The 16,680-nt window shown below is 46.4% G+C and overlaps 1 protein-coding gene across 21 annotated transcripts in view; it reads right to left on the reverse strand.

Annotated features, from left to right (window-relative positions):
• Positions 1-254: 254 nt before the first annotated feature.
• DYSF (dysferlin) overlaps positions 255-16,680 on the reverse strand; it is a 220,531-nt gene continuing 204,105 nt past the window's right edge. For all 21 annotated transcript variants that reach the window (XM_073211609.1, XM_073211629.1, XM_017668654.3 and 18 more), the window contains 4 exons: positions 7,072-7,250; positions 5,530-5,639; positions 3,968-4,115; positions 255-508 (listed from right to left, as the gene is read on the reverse strand). In XM_073211609.1, coding sequence (XP_073067710.1) covers positions 470-508; positions 3,968-4,115; positions 5,530-5,639; positions 7,072-7,250 — 476 coding nt within the window. In that variant the 3' untranslated portion in view covers positions 255-469. The remainder of the gene's footprint in view (positions 509-3,967; positions 4,116-5,529; positions 5,640-7,071; positions 7,251-16,680) is intronic.

The raw sequence follows: 16,680 nt of genomic DNA on the forward strand, positions 1-16,680 counted from the left end.
GGTAACAGGCAGCCTAGGAAAGGAAGAGATGCCCAGGTGAAGAGGGGCAGGGGAGAGGGGAAAGTCCTGCAGAGGCAGAACACGCTGGGTCTTTAGGCAGACCGGACACCGAGCCTCAAACACACCCCGTCCCCAACCCACTTTGCCAAGGATAAGCAGTTCTATTCAAACTCTGAGCCAGAGGCAGCACACACCCAGGCGCATCCCCTGTAGTCACACCCCCCAGGGACTGCGGAGATACAGACACGCCACACTGTGGTTCAAACTGTTTTATACTGAAATACACAGGGGCTGATCCAAAAAGGTTGGGTTGGGGGAGAAAGAAATGATGAAAGGGGGACGATCCCAGGACTCAGTGTCACCGACTCTTGGAGCATGTGTCTCTCTGCCCACCTGGCAGGATGGTAGGGCCTGGAGGAGCCTGGCTAAGTTGGGCAGAGAAGGCAGCCAGTCCTGGGCCAGAGAGTCCTCAGCTGAAGGGCTTCACCAGCTTCATTGCAGCATAGTTCTAGAGAAGGAAGGCGGCAAAGACACGTGGTGACAGCTGCTGGGAGGGGGGGGGGCTGGGACGGGGCTGGGACAGGGGGCCCACCTACTCAACCACCTGCCTGCACCTGGCCCGCAGCACCCTCCCACCCACACTAGGCTCAATACCGCACCCTCCCAGTGCTCTCCCCATTCACACAGCCCCATCCTCCTGAGACTCCACTCATACCCTCCCTCCTGCCTGGGGCCACAGCTGCCTGAACTCCTCTGTCTCCACCCCCATCAATCCAGGGCCCGCTCACAGGTTCAACCAGCTGCCAAAAAGACTCTGATCACGAAGGGCCTGGCAGGGGCAGGCCTGCCCTGGCCTCTTCATCAGACAGGTGGCCAGAAGGCACCACCATGATTCTCCCTGCCCCCCATACTCCCACATGGGAACCCAGGGCTCACTGGCCACCACACTCCTGTCCAGAAGGCAGTAAGAGTTGGGGGCTTGGCTGTATGGGGGTGACCCGTGGTGCAGGCCACAACCAGAGATGGGTCATCCCTGATTAAGCCCTGCCTGCCGCAGGACTGACAGGAACCTCCTCTCCCCACTCCTCCCTGCAAAAAAAACCATGAAAACACATACAACACAACACAGAGCTCCTAATTGGGACAGTATGTTCCCCAGCGCCGCCCGAGAAAGCCAACTCTGGAAACAAAGCCGCCGCTCCTTCCCCGCCAGATCGCCTCCTGCCTCCCCACGCTGGCCCTGCTCCCAGCTGGCTCTGGTGGGGGAGCTGGGAGGAATCAGACAGGCTGCCCTCCTTGTCCCCCTCCCAGGGCAATTTCCAAGAGGGCAGGAGATTAGGCCAACTGGAAGGGAGCTGCCCTGGCCTGGTGCCCCTCTCCACCAGGCCCTCTCCCCTCCAGGCCTAAAAGCCAGGCCAGGGTCTGGGACCCACCAGGTGATTGAATAACTTGGCTGGAGGGAATCAGGGTTTGCCCAGGTTGTAGCAAAGGCCTATAAACAAAAACAGTCTGTAGCCTCGGGCCTGGGCTGCCCATGAGCCCTGGACTGCTCACCTAGATCTAACCCCCACATGCTAGCTCTGGGAGGAGAAAGGCAGAGTTGGTATTTTAAAGAGGACAATTTCTAGAAGAACTCAAGGAGAATGGGGCTGCTGTTGGAGGTCCAGGACACAAGGGGAGGGGCTCAGACCAGGGCTACTGGCCAAAGTGCTCCTCAGCAACTACCCACAAGGCCTGGGGCTAAGGTGGCCTAGAGATAAGAATGTACCATGGGCTGAAAGTAACTGAAAATCTCCCCCCACTCCCAGCCAGGTAGGAGGGCCTTCCTCCCCAGCAACTGAAGGCCTAGTCTGCCCCCCACATGCCTCCCAGGGCAGATCCCCACAAGCCAGGGGCTGGGGCTGGGCAGAGAAATGGCAGTAGTGATACATTTCGGACCTGCCGCTGCCCTCCCCTCGGCTCTTTGCAGGGGGCTGGCTTGACATGCAGTGCACCCAGGGATAAGACCAAAGAGCTCCCCTGACCACAGTGCAGGTCCCACAGGGCAGAGCTAACCTAGTCCAGCCCTTCCTCACACAGGTAAGAGGGCCTTGCTGAGGTCACATAGGAAGTCACTGGCAGGGCCAGAGGCCAGCCCCACCTCCTGACTCCATGCCCAGAATTCCGTCCTGCACATGGGACTCCCTTGAGGAGCACGAGTCTGCACCAGCTCTCCTCTGCCTCAACCCGGGCCCAAGCCCCAGGATGGGGCATCAGATCGAAGCCATGCTCACTGGCTTCACTGTCTCCCCACGGGACGGAGCTTCCCAGTGGCCCCGAGTTCATCACCTCCCTCATCCCCACCACACACCCTTGCCTCCCAGACACACACCCCATGCTTAATAAAGTCTTCACTGGAACTGAGTACTCAAAATGAGAGGTGTGAGCCTGAGGCAGGCCAGACGAGGAGAACCGCTCCCCTCCAATGTGGCCCCTTGCACCTGTCCAACAGGGGAACACCAGGTAGAGTCCGGGGCCTGATCCCAGGTCCCAGGGCACCACGGGCCATGGGGCCCTAGAGCTGCATGCTTGCTCATGCCCTTCCCAATATCTAATCCTGTATTTATCATTTTGTCTTCCTTTGCTCCAAGAAGGCCCCTCAAATTGTACAAGCTTCAATTCCCTGTGATGTGAACCCACCCCTGGAGTGCAGCCATATTTGGCCAATTGGCCATGACTCTTCTTGCTGAGCCTCAGAACACGTTTCAGCCTGGCACTCCAAGCAACCATTGCCAGAGCCCAGAGGGTGGCTAGGGCCTAGGTGTCCACACCAGACAGTCCCCTCTGCTGTTCTTCAAAGTCCCTGATATTAGGGACTGAAGGGGATGGCGTTGAGGTTTTAACCATCTTGCTCACAGAAAGCATGCTCTACTGATACAAGGCCTTACCAGCCACCGTAGGAGAGAGCTCTCTGTCCTCCTGGAGGATTCACAAAGCAAAGAGTGCACAGGTGAGGAATCCCCAGAGCAGACTGTTTGCTGTGGGGACATGCATGGGGCTGGCGGCCTGGTGCTGACCAGGATGGAGCCTAGAAGCCTGGTGAGGCGCCAGACACATACTGCCACTCAGACCTGAACCAGCCCCCTCCCTTCTCTAGGTGTCTATTTCTTTGCTGTTAAAATCAGGATGACATGGAGTTGTTGATCATACCATTCTCTCTACTTGCATATGGTTTCAAATTTTCATACTAAAAAGCTTTTTAAAATTTAAAAAACATCACAAATCAGGTGTCAGCCTAGACACACCATGATCACTTCGAGGTCTGAAGTACTAGTGACTCAGAGTGGGGACTGGAGCATCTTCAAGGTTACCCTCATGAGCTGAGCTGTGAGGACCAGGAAGAACAGGCAGGGAACAGAGATGCAGACCCTCCTCCCTTGGGAGGGGCCCAGTGGAGCTGGGGGTGCAGCCCTCACTAGTGTGACTCAGGCATCATCTGGCTTCTCACCAGGTGAGAGGGACCCCCAGGGTGCACCATGCCAAGTGACAGGCTTCTGGGCCGGCGCCCTGCCCACCCTGCTGCAGGAGCCAGGGCACGCTCTATCCCAGCCCAGCTCCTCCCTTCCTCTGGCCCTCAAAGGAGCCATTCTCAGAAATGAGGGGCCTTCTTCTCTGCTCTGCCACATGCACCTTCCCTTCCCTTCCATGCCCAGCCTCACATGCTCCTTCAACAAGGTTCCCCTGCCTACCCCTATCCAAGAAGCCTCACCTCCCAAGGGCTTGCCAAGCACAGCTGTGTCTCCCATCAAGGGCAAGGACTCAGTTTCTCCCACTGGACTATGAGGACTTTGCCTTGGGACTCTGTTCCAAGGGTAGGACTGTGTCTCCTTCCCAGACTAGGAACCCCCCAGAGTGGAGGCTACGTCTCCCTCATCAAACCAAGGGCTCCTCCAAGACAGGCTCCATGCCTCCCCTCAGGCCCGCTCACCGGGAAGGCGTAGATGAAGATGCCCACGAACAGCAGGAGGATGAAGAGGATGATGAAGAGGACAATGGCACACCGGAACCGCCGCCACAGGATGAACTTCATGGTCTTGTACGGGGACGTGAACCAGAGGAAGGAGGTGTCAGGGCGCCTGTGAGTGAGATCCCAGAGGTCAGCAGGGCACCCCTACTGCAGCAGCCTTCTCTAAACCCTGCTCCCCAATCACCCTGGCCCTCTCCACAAGTGCCCAGGGCCAGCCCAGCCTCAAGGGCCTCAGCCCCTGCCCCTCAAACCAGCCCTCTGTAGCTGCGTTCCCTTCTCCTCCAAGCTTTGGCCACCACATGAGCCCCACCTGTGCTGCCCTCCTTGTCAGGGTGCCACTAAGCCCTCCACACCCTCAAGGGCCCAGATCTTAGACCCCCTGACACCCTCTCTCCTCCTGATCCAGGACTTAATCCCAGAGTAGTGATGTGGGGGCTGAGCAGAGCCTCAAGGGGCTGCCCCATTAGGTGAGCTGTGGCCCACAGTCCCAGACAAGCCCGGCCACCTGCCCAGATGCACATGGCCAGTCCATGGTCAGGGAAGAATGGCAGGAGGTGAACCCCGAAAGCTGATTTTTCTCTCACTGATTTTCTCAACCAAGAACTACAAAACCTTCCCCTAGGTCAGCCTTGCAACTCAATGGACATGCAGGATTTTGTGCCTCAACAAGGGCCATTTTAACATCAGACTGTATGCCACTGGGTCTCCCAGGTCTTTCTTGTCTTTTCACCCAGATCCCAGCGTCCTTTGGTGAGGATGCCTCTCACTGCTCTGCCGGCCCATGGTACTGAGGAGGGAGTGTGACAGGTGGGCCATCTGTGCTAAGTCTGACCTGAGTCACACGGGCCATGGGGAGGGACCCAGCAAATGCAAATACCACCCCCGCCTCCAACCATCTTTCAGTCCCCAATAACTGCCTACAAAGCTTCTCCCTCTGTTGGATTGGTCTATATCCTGTTAGGGTCTGTGAGGTAGGGAAGCCAGGAGCCAGTGGCCCCATTTCACAAATAGGAAAATCAAGGCAGAAAGGTCATTTAAAAACCACATTGATACCACATGAGAGCCACAGAAGGCAGCTTAGTCAGGGAAAAGACCTTGATTGGGCTCCAGAGCCAATCACACCAGGTATGAGAATTCCAGCTTCACCATTTTACCAGAGGGACGACCTTATTAAACTTTGCTGAGATTGTTTCCTCATCTGCAAAATGGGGATGATAATAATAACAACCCCATAGGGAAGGTTCCATACCACAATATATACCTGCCCTATGACAGCAGGCTCAGCATCCCACGAACAGCTACCCAAAAGTGCCTGCTTCTTAAATTAGCTGAGGAGCCCAACATTCCCAGGAGCGATGCCTGTCACCTGCCCCTAACCTTCTGTGTGTCTCTGGAATGAGTCACATCCATCTCAGAGCCATATGGGCTTCATGACTTCTGCGCGGCTAGGCGGTGAGTGCCCTCTGGCCTGTGGCTACACCTCCCAGCCCCCTAGGCATCAGCGGTCTGGGCCAGGTACTAACCTGGGGTCCTCGAGCTTAGGATTCATGTTGGGCTCATCTCGGCCCTGGCCAGCAGGCCGTTCCTCATGCTCACTCTCTGCTACAATCTCCAAGGTCATCTCCAGCTTGCCCTAATGGAACAGAGGGAACTGGTCAGGCACACAAAGGCTCCGTCCCATGGCTTGGGAAAGCACCAGGCCAGGACACATACAAGAACCACTTCATTCTCTTTAAAAAAAAAAAGAAAGAAAGAGAAAGGGAAAGAAAAGAAAAGAAGGGAAAGGAAGTGGGATTGATCTGATCGTAAAAGCAGCACCTGTTCCTTGTAGAACATTTAGCGACTACAGAAACGTACAAAGAAAGGAAAACATACTTCCACTACATGGAAATAAGCACTATATTTTTATGCACCAGAGTTGTTTTTCTCTGCAGCATAGGAAATATCTCAGTGTATATACAGTTCTATAGCTTGGTTCTTTCACTTAGAAATATATCATATTTCACTGTATAATTATATATTCTTTAAAGTTTGCTTTTTAATGGCTGTAAAACATCCTATAGATGGTTGAACATAATTTTCTTAGTAAACTACTTATTTTGGTTCATTTAGGTTATTTCCAACTCTTTGATGTTATAAGTAAGGATGCAACAAACATCCCAGAACCTACATTTTCAATTATATCTGGTTATTTCTTTAGGAGAGATTCTAGAAGTGGGATGACAGAGTTCAAGAGCAAAAATATTGTTCATCTCTGGCTATGTATTACTAAATTGTTACCCCAATGGTAAAACCATTAGCACTCTCCACAGAAGTAAATGAGGTGACCTGTCTCTCTGCATCTTCACCAGCAATGAGCATTTCTTCTTTTTAAATCTAATTTAGTAGGCAAAAGGATGCTTTCACATTTTAAAATACCCCTTTATTTAATCACTGGGGGAATAAGCTCTTCCAGTGTTTAATGGCCACTTGTACTTCTTTGTATGCCCTTTGCTCATTTTTCTTTTGAGGTGTTAGTATTTCTTAATAAATGTTTCAGTTCCTTATACAACAAGAATATTTTGTTTCAAGGGCCACTTCAGGGGCTGGCTGGCTGCCTGCGGCTTCTAAGTAAACTGTCAGGGATTCACTTCCTCTCCAAAGGAAGGGATTCCTCTCTCCATGGTCTGTCCTGTCACACCCCTGGGCAGACCTCTGGGCAGGGACACTAGTACAAGGACAGTCCTTGATAGCTTTGAGTCCTGCTCAAATGGGAGAGGCACTCCTGTGTCCTCCACAGGAAGCCCAGGCCACAGGGGAACCCAGGACACAGATCACTGATGGCCAAAGAGCAGAGTGTGAATTTAACAGGATCCATGGGAGATAAGAGCATCTTTTGGCTTAAATAAGCCCTGCTGGAATTTGAGCCTCAAATAGAGGAAGGCTGTGAACTGGAAGAGAAGGCGGGTGCCTTGGAACGCAGAGAGACTCGGGGTAGGAGAGAGGGAGTGATACGTATGCGCTCAGTGATCCTCACAGAAGCAGCCACGCCTGCACCTCCACTGGGCTGGAGGGAGCAGACTTACCCCCAGGGTCTTCCTCTCAGCCTCTTCTGCCATGCAGGGCCACCAGCCCTTCACTGTTTTCTGTTCAAAAAGGGACACAAACCGCTCTGGGTGGAAAGTGTCATCCAGCTGGTCCAAGGAGCATTTCTCGGCTGTCTTGGCAGGCTTGGGCATGTGGTTGAGATCCAGCTGCAAGGAGCCTGCGGCAGAGAGGGGTCCTTTGGCCGAAGGTTTCTCTATCACTGCCAACCTAGGCTACCCTGGGCCTGGACAGGTTCAAGGAACACTCACTGTACCTCTTCAGCTTCTATCCATGGACTTAGCCATGGGTCGAATCCCCCAAATGCTCCATCTGCCCATCCACTGCCTTATCTCCTCTATGAGCTTCCCACCCATCTATTCATCCATATGCCCATTAACCTGCCTTTACCGAGTCACCTTAACAGTGCTTCCCACATGCACAACTATCCATCTCACTGTGTTATACAAACCTGTTCATTCAACCATTGTCTACATCCATCGATTTTTTAAATTATTTTTATTGTGGTAAAATACATATAACATAAAATATGGCATTTTAACCACTTTTGAACATATAATGCAGTGGCACTAATTATATGTACAATGTCATGCAACCATCACTACCTATTTCCAGAAGCTTGTCATCCCCCCCAAATGGAAACTCTGTACCTATTCAGCAATAAAACCCCATTCCCCTCTCCTCTCAGCCCTTATAACCTTTAACCTATTTTCTGTCTGTATAAATTTGCCTATTGTAGATTTTTCATATAAGTAGAATCATAAAATATTTGTCCTTTTGAGTCTGGCTCACTTCACATGTTTAGCATGTTTTCCAGGTTCATCTATGTTGTAGTATTTATCAGTATGTCATTCCTTTTTATGGCTGAGTAATATTCCATGGCATGGAGAGACTGAGTTTTATTTACCCACTGATGAACACTTGGATTGTTCCCACCCTGTGGCTATTGTGAATAACACTTCAGTGACCATTGCCATACAAGTGTCTCAGTCTCCTTTCTCAATTCTATTGATCATATAACTAAGGGTAGAATTGCTTGGTCATGTGATAATTTCTACGTTTTGCTTTTTGAGGACCTGCCAAGCTGTTTTCCACAGCAGCTGCACCATTTTACATTCACACCATCAATGTCCAAGCCTTCCAATTTCTCCACATCCTCTCCAGGACTTGTTATTTTCTATATTTTGTTTTTACGATTTGATAGCCATCCTAATGGGTGGGACGTGGTATCTCACTGTGGTTCATCCACCAATTTTTTCATCTGCCTACCTAGATATCCAAGCAGTCATCTTTCTATACTGTTTATTCCTCATCCATTTCATCTATTATCTCCCTGTATAGCTTCATCTATTTGATTGAACCATATGAAAATGCTGGTATTTAACTACCTTTGACCTATAAAAGAAGCAATCTCATGTGGTTTCACCTAATCCAATCAAAACAACATGATGAAGTCAATGGGATTGGAGCATGGGTTATTGAACGGATTAAGTGAGAGAGAGAAATCTAAAAAATGTTTTCTGAGGCCAAATTAAAGAAATTCTTGAATACCATGCAAAGGAGATTAGATTTTTTCAGTGTGGAATGCTTGGTTACTTACTGCAAGTATCCACTGATTCTATTTTTCTAGTTTTCTTGCTTTCCACTTATCCATTTGTCCTTCTTTCTACTTTGAATTAACTATCTACATCCCTTTATAGATTCCATTTGTTGAATGCTATATCTATCCATTTGCTCAACTCCATATCAGCATTCACCTATCTACATTCCCACATTTCTCTATCCCTCAAGTGTAATGAATGTTTATTTCCTATTTTAAATATGGTCTCAATATAATTTTAAGAAAAATTAGTATATTAAACCACATGCACACACACACATACACACACAATTACCCCAGCATGAGCTATATAAAAGATTATAAGGAAACAGGATTATCTCCGGATGATGAGATCACAGATTTTAGTTATTACTTTTAAATTAATAAATATTCAAGTGAAGTAAAATGTGTAATGAAGAAATTACACATTATGAAGAAGTAAAAAATCTTGTAGAGTTAAATACAGTAGTTTTAATAGTTTTCGTTTTAAAAACAACAGAGGAACCCATTTAATTTTATTTTGAGCATTGTTTTCTAATTCAGTAAAAATGCAGTTTTCTTTGTTTTTCTCTTTAAAATTAACTTTCTAAAGCTCCACCCCCCAAAGGAAAGATAGGTTGATGCAAAAAAACTTTTTAGTCTATAAACAAAAAAGACTCCATAAAAAATTTAAAAGCTGTTGAAAAAATGGGAGAAATTCTTTGTAATGTGGCCTTACTAGACAAAAGCTCTGAAAATCAATAATATATAAAAGATGAATATCCCAAAACCATGAAAAAGAAAGCCTACTGGTAATATGGATAATAAATATATTTTTAAAGGTCTACCACACAACTAATGAGGAAATACAAATAAAAATAAAAACAAGGGGGGCGGAGCCAAGATGGCGGCGTGAGTAGAGCAGTGGAAATCTCCTCCCAAAAACACATAGAGCTATGAAAATATAACAAAGAAAAATCTTCCTAAAATAGAGACCACAGGACACAGGACAACATCCAGACCACATCCACACCTGCAAGAACCCAGCGCCTTGTGAAGGGGGTAAGATACAAGCCCCGGCCCGGCGGGACCCGAGCGCCCCTCCCCCCGGCTCCCGGCGGGTGGAGAGAAACCGGAGCGGTTTTTTTTTTTTTTTTTTTTTGGCGAGCGCTTTTTGGAAGCCTTAGAGGGACGGGCCCCCGTTGCTGGGGAGGCAGGGTGGCGGGACCAGTGAGCAGGTGCTTGGGAACGGCGCTGGAGGACAAAGAACACCCCGCGTTTCTCCCTGCGAGACCTGGGGGCGGGTGCCTGAGACCAGTGCCTGAGGACGGAGGAGGTCGCGCGTTTTTCCCCTTTTTTTTTCTCTCTCTTTTTGGCGAGCGCTCTTTGGAAGCCTTGAAGGGACGGGGACCCCAGTGCTAGGGAGGCACGGTGGCGGGACTGGTGAGCGGGTGGCTGGGACCGGCGCCTGAGGACAAAGAATATCCCCCGTTTTTCCCTGCGGGACCGGTGGGCGGGTGCCTGAGACCGGCACTTGAGGACAGAGGAAATCGGGCGTTTTTCCCCTTTTTTTTTTTCTCTTTTCTGCGAGTGCTTTTTGGAAGCCTAAAAGGGACAGGGACCCCGGTGCTAGGGAGGCAGGGCGGCGGGACTGGTGAGCGGGTGCCTGGGACCGGCACCTGAGGACAAAGAATATCCCGCATTTTTCCCTGTGGGACCGGTGGGTGGGTGCCTGAGACCAGCACCTGAGGACGGAAGAAATCGCGCGTTTTTCCCCTTTTTTTTCTCTCTTTTTGCCGAGTGCTTTTTGGAAGCCTTGAAGGGACAGGGACCCCGGTGCTAGGGAGGCAGGGCGGCGGGACTGGTGAGCGGGTGCGTGGGACCAGTGCCTGAGGACAAAGAATATTGAGCGTTCCTTCCCTGCGGGACCGGTGGGTGGGTGCTTTTTGGAAGCCTTGAAAGGACAGGGACCCTGGTGCTAGGGAGACAGGGCAGCAGGACCAGTGAGCGGGTGCCTGGTGGCACCTGAGGACAAAAAAAAAAAAAAAAAAAATCACTTGTTTTTTCCTTTTTGTTCCTTTTTTTTTTTCTCTTTCTTTCTGTTCCCTCTCTCATTGTTGCTGCTGTTGTTTTGGTTTGGAGAGTGCTTTTTGGAAATCTTAAAGGGGCAGGACAGGTCACTTAGACCAGAAGCAGGGAATCTGGGGATCTCTGGGCACTCTAACCCCCTGGGCAGCAGGGAGCACAGAGGCCCCTTACAGAGATAAATAGTCTCCTGGCTACTCCCCCTCCAATGGGGCTCCACCATTTTGGAGGAACAGCCCCAGCCAGGCCAAGCCCACAGCAACAGCGGAGATAAACCCCAAAGCAACTGGGCAGGAAGCAGAAGCCCTGTCTGCGCACAGCTGCCCAGCACAAGCCACTAGAGGTCGCTATTCTCCCAGGAAAAGGCTACAAACCAACAAGAAGGGAAGCTCTTCCAGCGGTCACTTGTACCAGCTCTGCAAACTATCTCTATCACCATGAAAAGGCAAAACTACAGGCAGACAAAGATCACAGAGACAACACCTGAGAAGGAGACAGACCTAACTAGTCCTCCTGAAAAAGAATTCAAAATAAAAATCATGAACATGCTGACAGAGATGCAGAAAAAAATGCAAGAGCAATGGGATGAGATGCAGAGAAAAATGCAAGAGCAATGGGATGAGATGCAGAGAAAAATGCAAGAGCAGTGGGATGAAGTCCGGAAGGAGATCACAGATGTCAGGAAAGAGATCACAGAAGTGAAACAATCCCTGGAAGGATTTATAAGCAGAATGGATAAGATGCAAGAGGCCATTGAAGGAATAGAAGCCAGAGAACAGGAACGTATAGAAGCTGACATAGAGAGAGATAAAAGGATCTCCAGGAATGAAACAACACTAAGAGAAATATGTGACCAATACAAAAGGAAAAACATTCGTATTATAGGGATACCAGAAGAGGAAGAAAGAGGAAAAGGGATAGAAAGTGTCTTTGAAGAAATAATTGCTGAAAACTTCCCCAAACTGGGGGAGGAAATAATTGAACAGACCATGGAATTATACAGAACCCCCAACAGAAAGGATCCAAGGAGGACAACACCAAGACACATAATAATTAAAATGGCAAGGATCAAGGACAAGGAAAGAGTTTTAAAGGCAGCTAGAGAGAAAAAGGTCACCTATAAAGGAAAACCAATCAGGCTAACATCAGACTTCTCAACAGAAACCCTACAGGCCAGAAGAGAATGGCATGATATACTTAATGCAATGAAACAGAAGGGCCTTGAACCAAGGATACTGTATCCAGCACGACTATCATTTAAATATGATGGTGGGATCAAACAATTCCCAGACAAGCAAAAGCTGAGGGAATTTGCTTCCCACAAACCACCTCTACAGGGCATCCTACAGGGACTGCTCTAGATGGGAGCACCCCTAAAAAGAGCACAGAACAAAACACACAACATATGAAGAATGGAGGAGGAGGAATAAGAAGGGAGAGAAGAAAAGACTCTCCAGACAGTGTATATAACAGCTCAATAAGCGAGCTAAGTTAGGCAGTAAGATACTAAAGAAGCTAACCTTGAACCTTTGGTAACCACGAATCTAAAGCCTGCAATGGCAATAAGTACATATCTTTCAATAGTCACCCTAAATGTAAATGGACTTAATGCACCAATCAAAAGACATAGAGTAATAGAATGGATAAAAAAGCAAGACCCATCTATATGCTGCTTACAAGAAACTCACCTTAAACCCAAAGATAAGCATAGACTAAAAGTCAAGGGATGGAAAAACATATTTCAGGCAAACAACAGTGAGAAGAAAGCAGGGGTTGCAGTACTAATATCAGACAAAATAGACTTCAAAACAAAGAAAGTAACAAGAGATAAAGAAGGCCACTACATAATGATAAAGGGCTTAGTCCAACAAGAGGATATAACCATTCTAAATATATATGCACCCAATACAGGAGCACCAGCATATGTGAAGCAAATACTAACAGAACTAAAGAGGGAAATAGACTGCAATGCATTCATTGTGGGAGACTTCAACACACCACTCACCCCAAAGGATAGATCCACCGGGCAGAAAATAAGTAAAGACACACAGGCACTGAACAACACACTAGAACAGATGGACCTAATAGACATCTATAGAACTTTACATCCAAAAGCAACAGGATATACATTCTTCTCAAGTGCACATGGAACATTCTCCAGAATAGACCACATACTAGCTCACAAAAAGAGCCTCAGTAAATTCCACAATATTGAAATTCTACCAACCAATTTTTCAGACCACAAAGGTATGAAAGTAGAAATAAATTCTACAAAGAAAACAAAAAGGCTCACAAACACATGGAGGCTTGACAACATGCTACTAAATAATCAATGGATCAATGAACAAATCAAAATAGAGATCAAGGAATATATAGAAACAAATGACAACAACAACACTAAGCCCCAACTTCTGTGGGATGCAGCGAAAGCAGTCTTAAGAGGAAAGTATATAGCAATCCAGGCACACTTGAAGAAGGAAGAACAATCCCAAATGAATAGTCTAACATCACAATTATTAAAACTGGAAAAAGAAGAACAAATGAGGCCTAAAGTCAGCAGAAGGAGGGACATAATAAAGATCAGAGAAGAAATAAACAAAATTGAGAAGAATAAAACAATAGCAAAAATCAACGAAACCAAGAGCTGGTTCTTTGAGAAAATAAACAAAATAGATAAGCCTCTAGCCCAACTTATTAAGAGAAAAAGAGAGTCAACACAAATCAACATAATCAGAAATGAGAATGGAAAAATCACGACAGACTCCACAGAAATACAAAGAATTATTAAAGACTACTATGAAAACCTATATGCCAACAAGCTGGAAAACCTAGAAGAAATGGACAACTTCCTAGAAAAATACAACCTCCCAAGACTGACCAAGGAAGAAACACAAAAGTTAAACAAATCAATTACAAGCAAAGAAATTGAAACAGTAATCAAAAAACTACCCAAGAACAAAACCCCGGGGCCGGACGGATTTACCTCGGAATTTTATCAGACACACAGAGAAGACATAATACCCATTCTCCTTAAAGTGTTCCACAAAATAGAAGAAGAGGGAATACTCCCAAACTCATTCTATGAAGCCAACATCACCCTAATACCAAAACCAGGAAAAGACCCCACCAAAAAAGAAACTTACAGACCAATATCCCTGATGAATGTAGATGCAAAAATACTCAATAAAATATTAGCAAACAGAATTCAACAGTATATCAAAAGGATCATACACCATGACCAAGTGGGGTTCATCCCAGGGATGCAAGGATGGTACAACATTCGAAAATCCATCAACATCATCCACCACATCAACAAAAAGAAAGACAAAAACCACATGATCATCTCCATTGATGCTGAAAAAGCATTTGACAAAATTCAACATCCATTCATGATAAAAACTCTCAGCAAAATGGGAATAGAGGGCAAGTACCTCAACATAATAAAGGCCATATATGATAAACCCACAGCCAGCATTATACTGAACAGCGAGAAGCTGAAAGCATTTCCACTGAGATCGGGAACCAGACAGGGATGCCCACTCTCCCCACTGTTATTCAACATAGTACTGGAGGTCCTAGCCACGGCAATCAGACAAAACAAAGAAATACAAGGAATCCAGATTGGTAAAGAAGAAGTTAAACTGTCACTATTTGCAGATGATATGATACTGTACATAAAAAACCCTAAAGACTCCACTCCAAAACTACTAGAACTGATATCGGAATACAGCAAAGTTGCAGGATACAAAATCAACACACAGAAATCTGTAGCTTTCCTATACACTAACAACGAATCAATAGAAAGAGAAATCAGGAAAACAATTCCATTCACCATTGCATCAAAAAGAATAAAATACCTAGGAATAAACCTAACCAAGGAAGTGAAAGACTTATACTCTGAAAACTACAAGTCACTCTTAAGAGAAATTAAAGGGGACACTAATAAATGGAAACTCATCCCATGCTCATGGCTAGGAAGAATTAATATCGTCAAAATGGCCATCCTGCCGAAAGCAATATACAAATTTGATGCAATCCCTCTCAAATTACCAGCAACATTCTTCAATGAATTGGAACAAATAATTCAAAAATTCATATGGAAACACCAAAGACCCCGAATAGCCAAAGCAATCCTGAAAAAGAAGAATAAAGTAGGGGGGATCTCACTCCCCAACTTCAAGCTCTACTACAAAGCCATAGTAATCAAGACAATTTGGTACTGGCACAAGAACAGAGCCACAGACCAGTGGAACAGATTAGAGACCCCAGAAATTAACCCAAACATATATGGTCAATTAATATTTGATAAAGGAGCCATGGACATACAATGGCAAAATGACAGTCTCTTCAACAGATGGTGCTGGCAAAACTGGACAGCTACATGTAGGAGAATGAAACTGGACCATTGTCTAACCCCATATACAAAGGTAAACTCAAAATGGATCAAAGACCTGAATGTAAGTCACGAAACCATTAAACTCTTGGAAAAAAACATAGGCAAAAACCTCTTAGACATAAACATGAGTGATCTCTTCTTGAACATATCTCCCCGGGCAAGGAAAACAACAGCAAAAATGAGCAAGTGGGACTACATTAAGCTGAAAAGCTTCTGTACAGCGAAAGACACCATCAATAGAACAAAAAGGAACCCTACAGTATGGGAGAATATATTTGAAAATGACAGATCTGATAAAGGCTTGACGTCCAGAATATATAAAGAGCTCACACGCCTCAACAAACAAAAAACAAATAACCCAATTAAAAAATGGGCAGAGGAACTGAACAGACAGTTCTCCAAAAAAGAAATACAGATGGCCAAGAGACACATGAAAAGATGCTCCACATCGCTAATTATCAGAGAAATGCAAATTAAAACTACAATGAGGTATCACCTCACACCAGTAAGGATAGCTGCCATCCAAAAGACAAACAACAACAAATGTTGGCGAGGCTGTGGAGAAAGGGGAACCCTCCTACACTGCTGGTGGGAATGTAAATTAGTTCAACCATTGTGGAAAGCAGTATGGAGGTGCATCAAAATGCTCAAAACAGACCTACCATTTGACCCAGGAATTCCACTCCTAGGAATTTACCCTAAGAACGCAGCAATCAAGTTTGAGAAAGACAGATGCACTCCTATGTTTATCGCAGCACTATTTACAATAGCCAAGAATTGGAAGCAACCTAAATGTCCATCTGTAGATGAATGGATAAAGAAGATGTGGTACATATACACAATGGAATACTACTCAGCCATAAGAAGTGGAAAAATCCAACCATTTGCAGCAACATGGATGGAGCTGGAGAGTATTATGCTCAGTGAAATAAGCCAAGCGGAGAAAGAGAAATACCAAATGATTTCACTCATCTGAGGAGTATAGGAACAAAGGAAAAACTGAAGGAACAAAACAGCAGCAGAATTACAGAACCCAAAAATGGACTAACAGGTACCAAAGGGAAAGGAACTGGGGAGGATGGGTGGGCAGGGAGGGATAAGGGGGGGGAAGAAGAAGGGGGGTATTAAGATTAGCATGCATGGGGGGGAGGGAGAAAGGGGAGGGTGGGCTGCACAACACAGAGAGGACAAGTAGTGACTCTACCACATTTTGCTAAGCTGATGGACAGTAACCGTAATGTGGTTGTTAGGGGGGACCTGATATAGGGGAGAGCATAGTAAACATAGTATTCTTCAGGTAAGTGTAGATTAAAAATTTAAAAAAAAAAAAAAGAAAGAAAGAAAGAAAAGGGGGATTACTCCTTAACAGGATAAAACTATTGGTAAATCAAAGATCAACGCATGCTTTAAATATCCTTAATGTTGATCACTTAAAGGGTGTCAGATGATCAGCTATGGAGGTACTCTTTTCTGATAATATTCCTTTCTCTTAATTAAAAAAAAAAAAAAAGCAGTTACTGTGTGCTGACC

The sequence above is a fragment of the Manis javanica genome, chromosome 1, assembly GCF_040802235.1.
Source record: "Manis javanica isolate MJ-LG chromosome 1, MJ_LKY, whole genome shotgun sequence".
In the NCBI taxonomy this organism is placed as follows: Eukaryota; Metazoa; Chordata; class Mammalia; order Pholidota; family Manidae; genus Manis; species Manis javanica.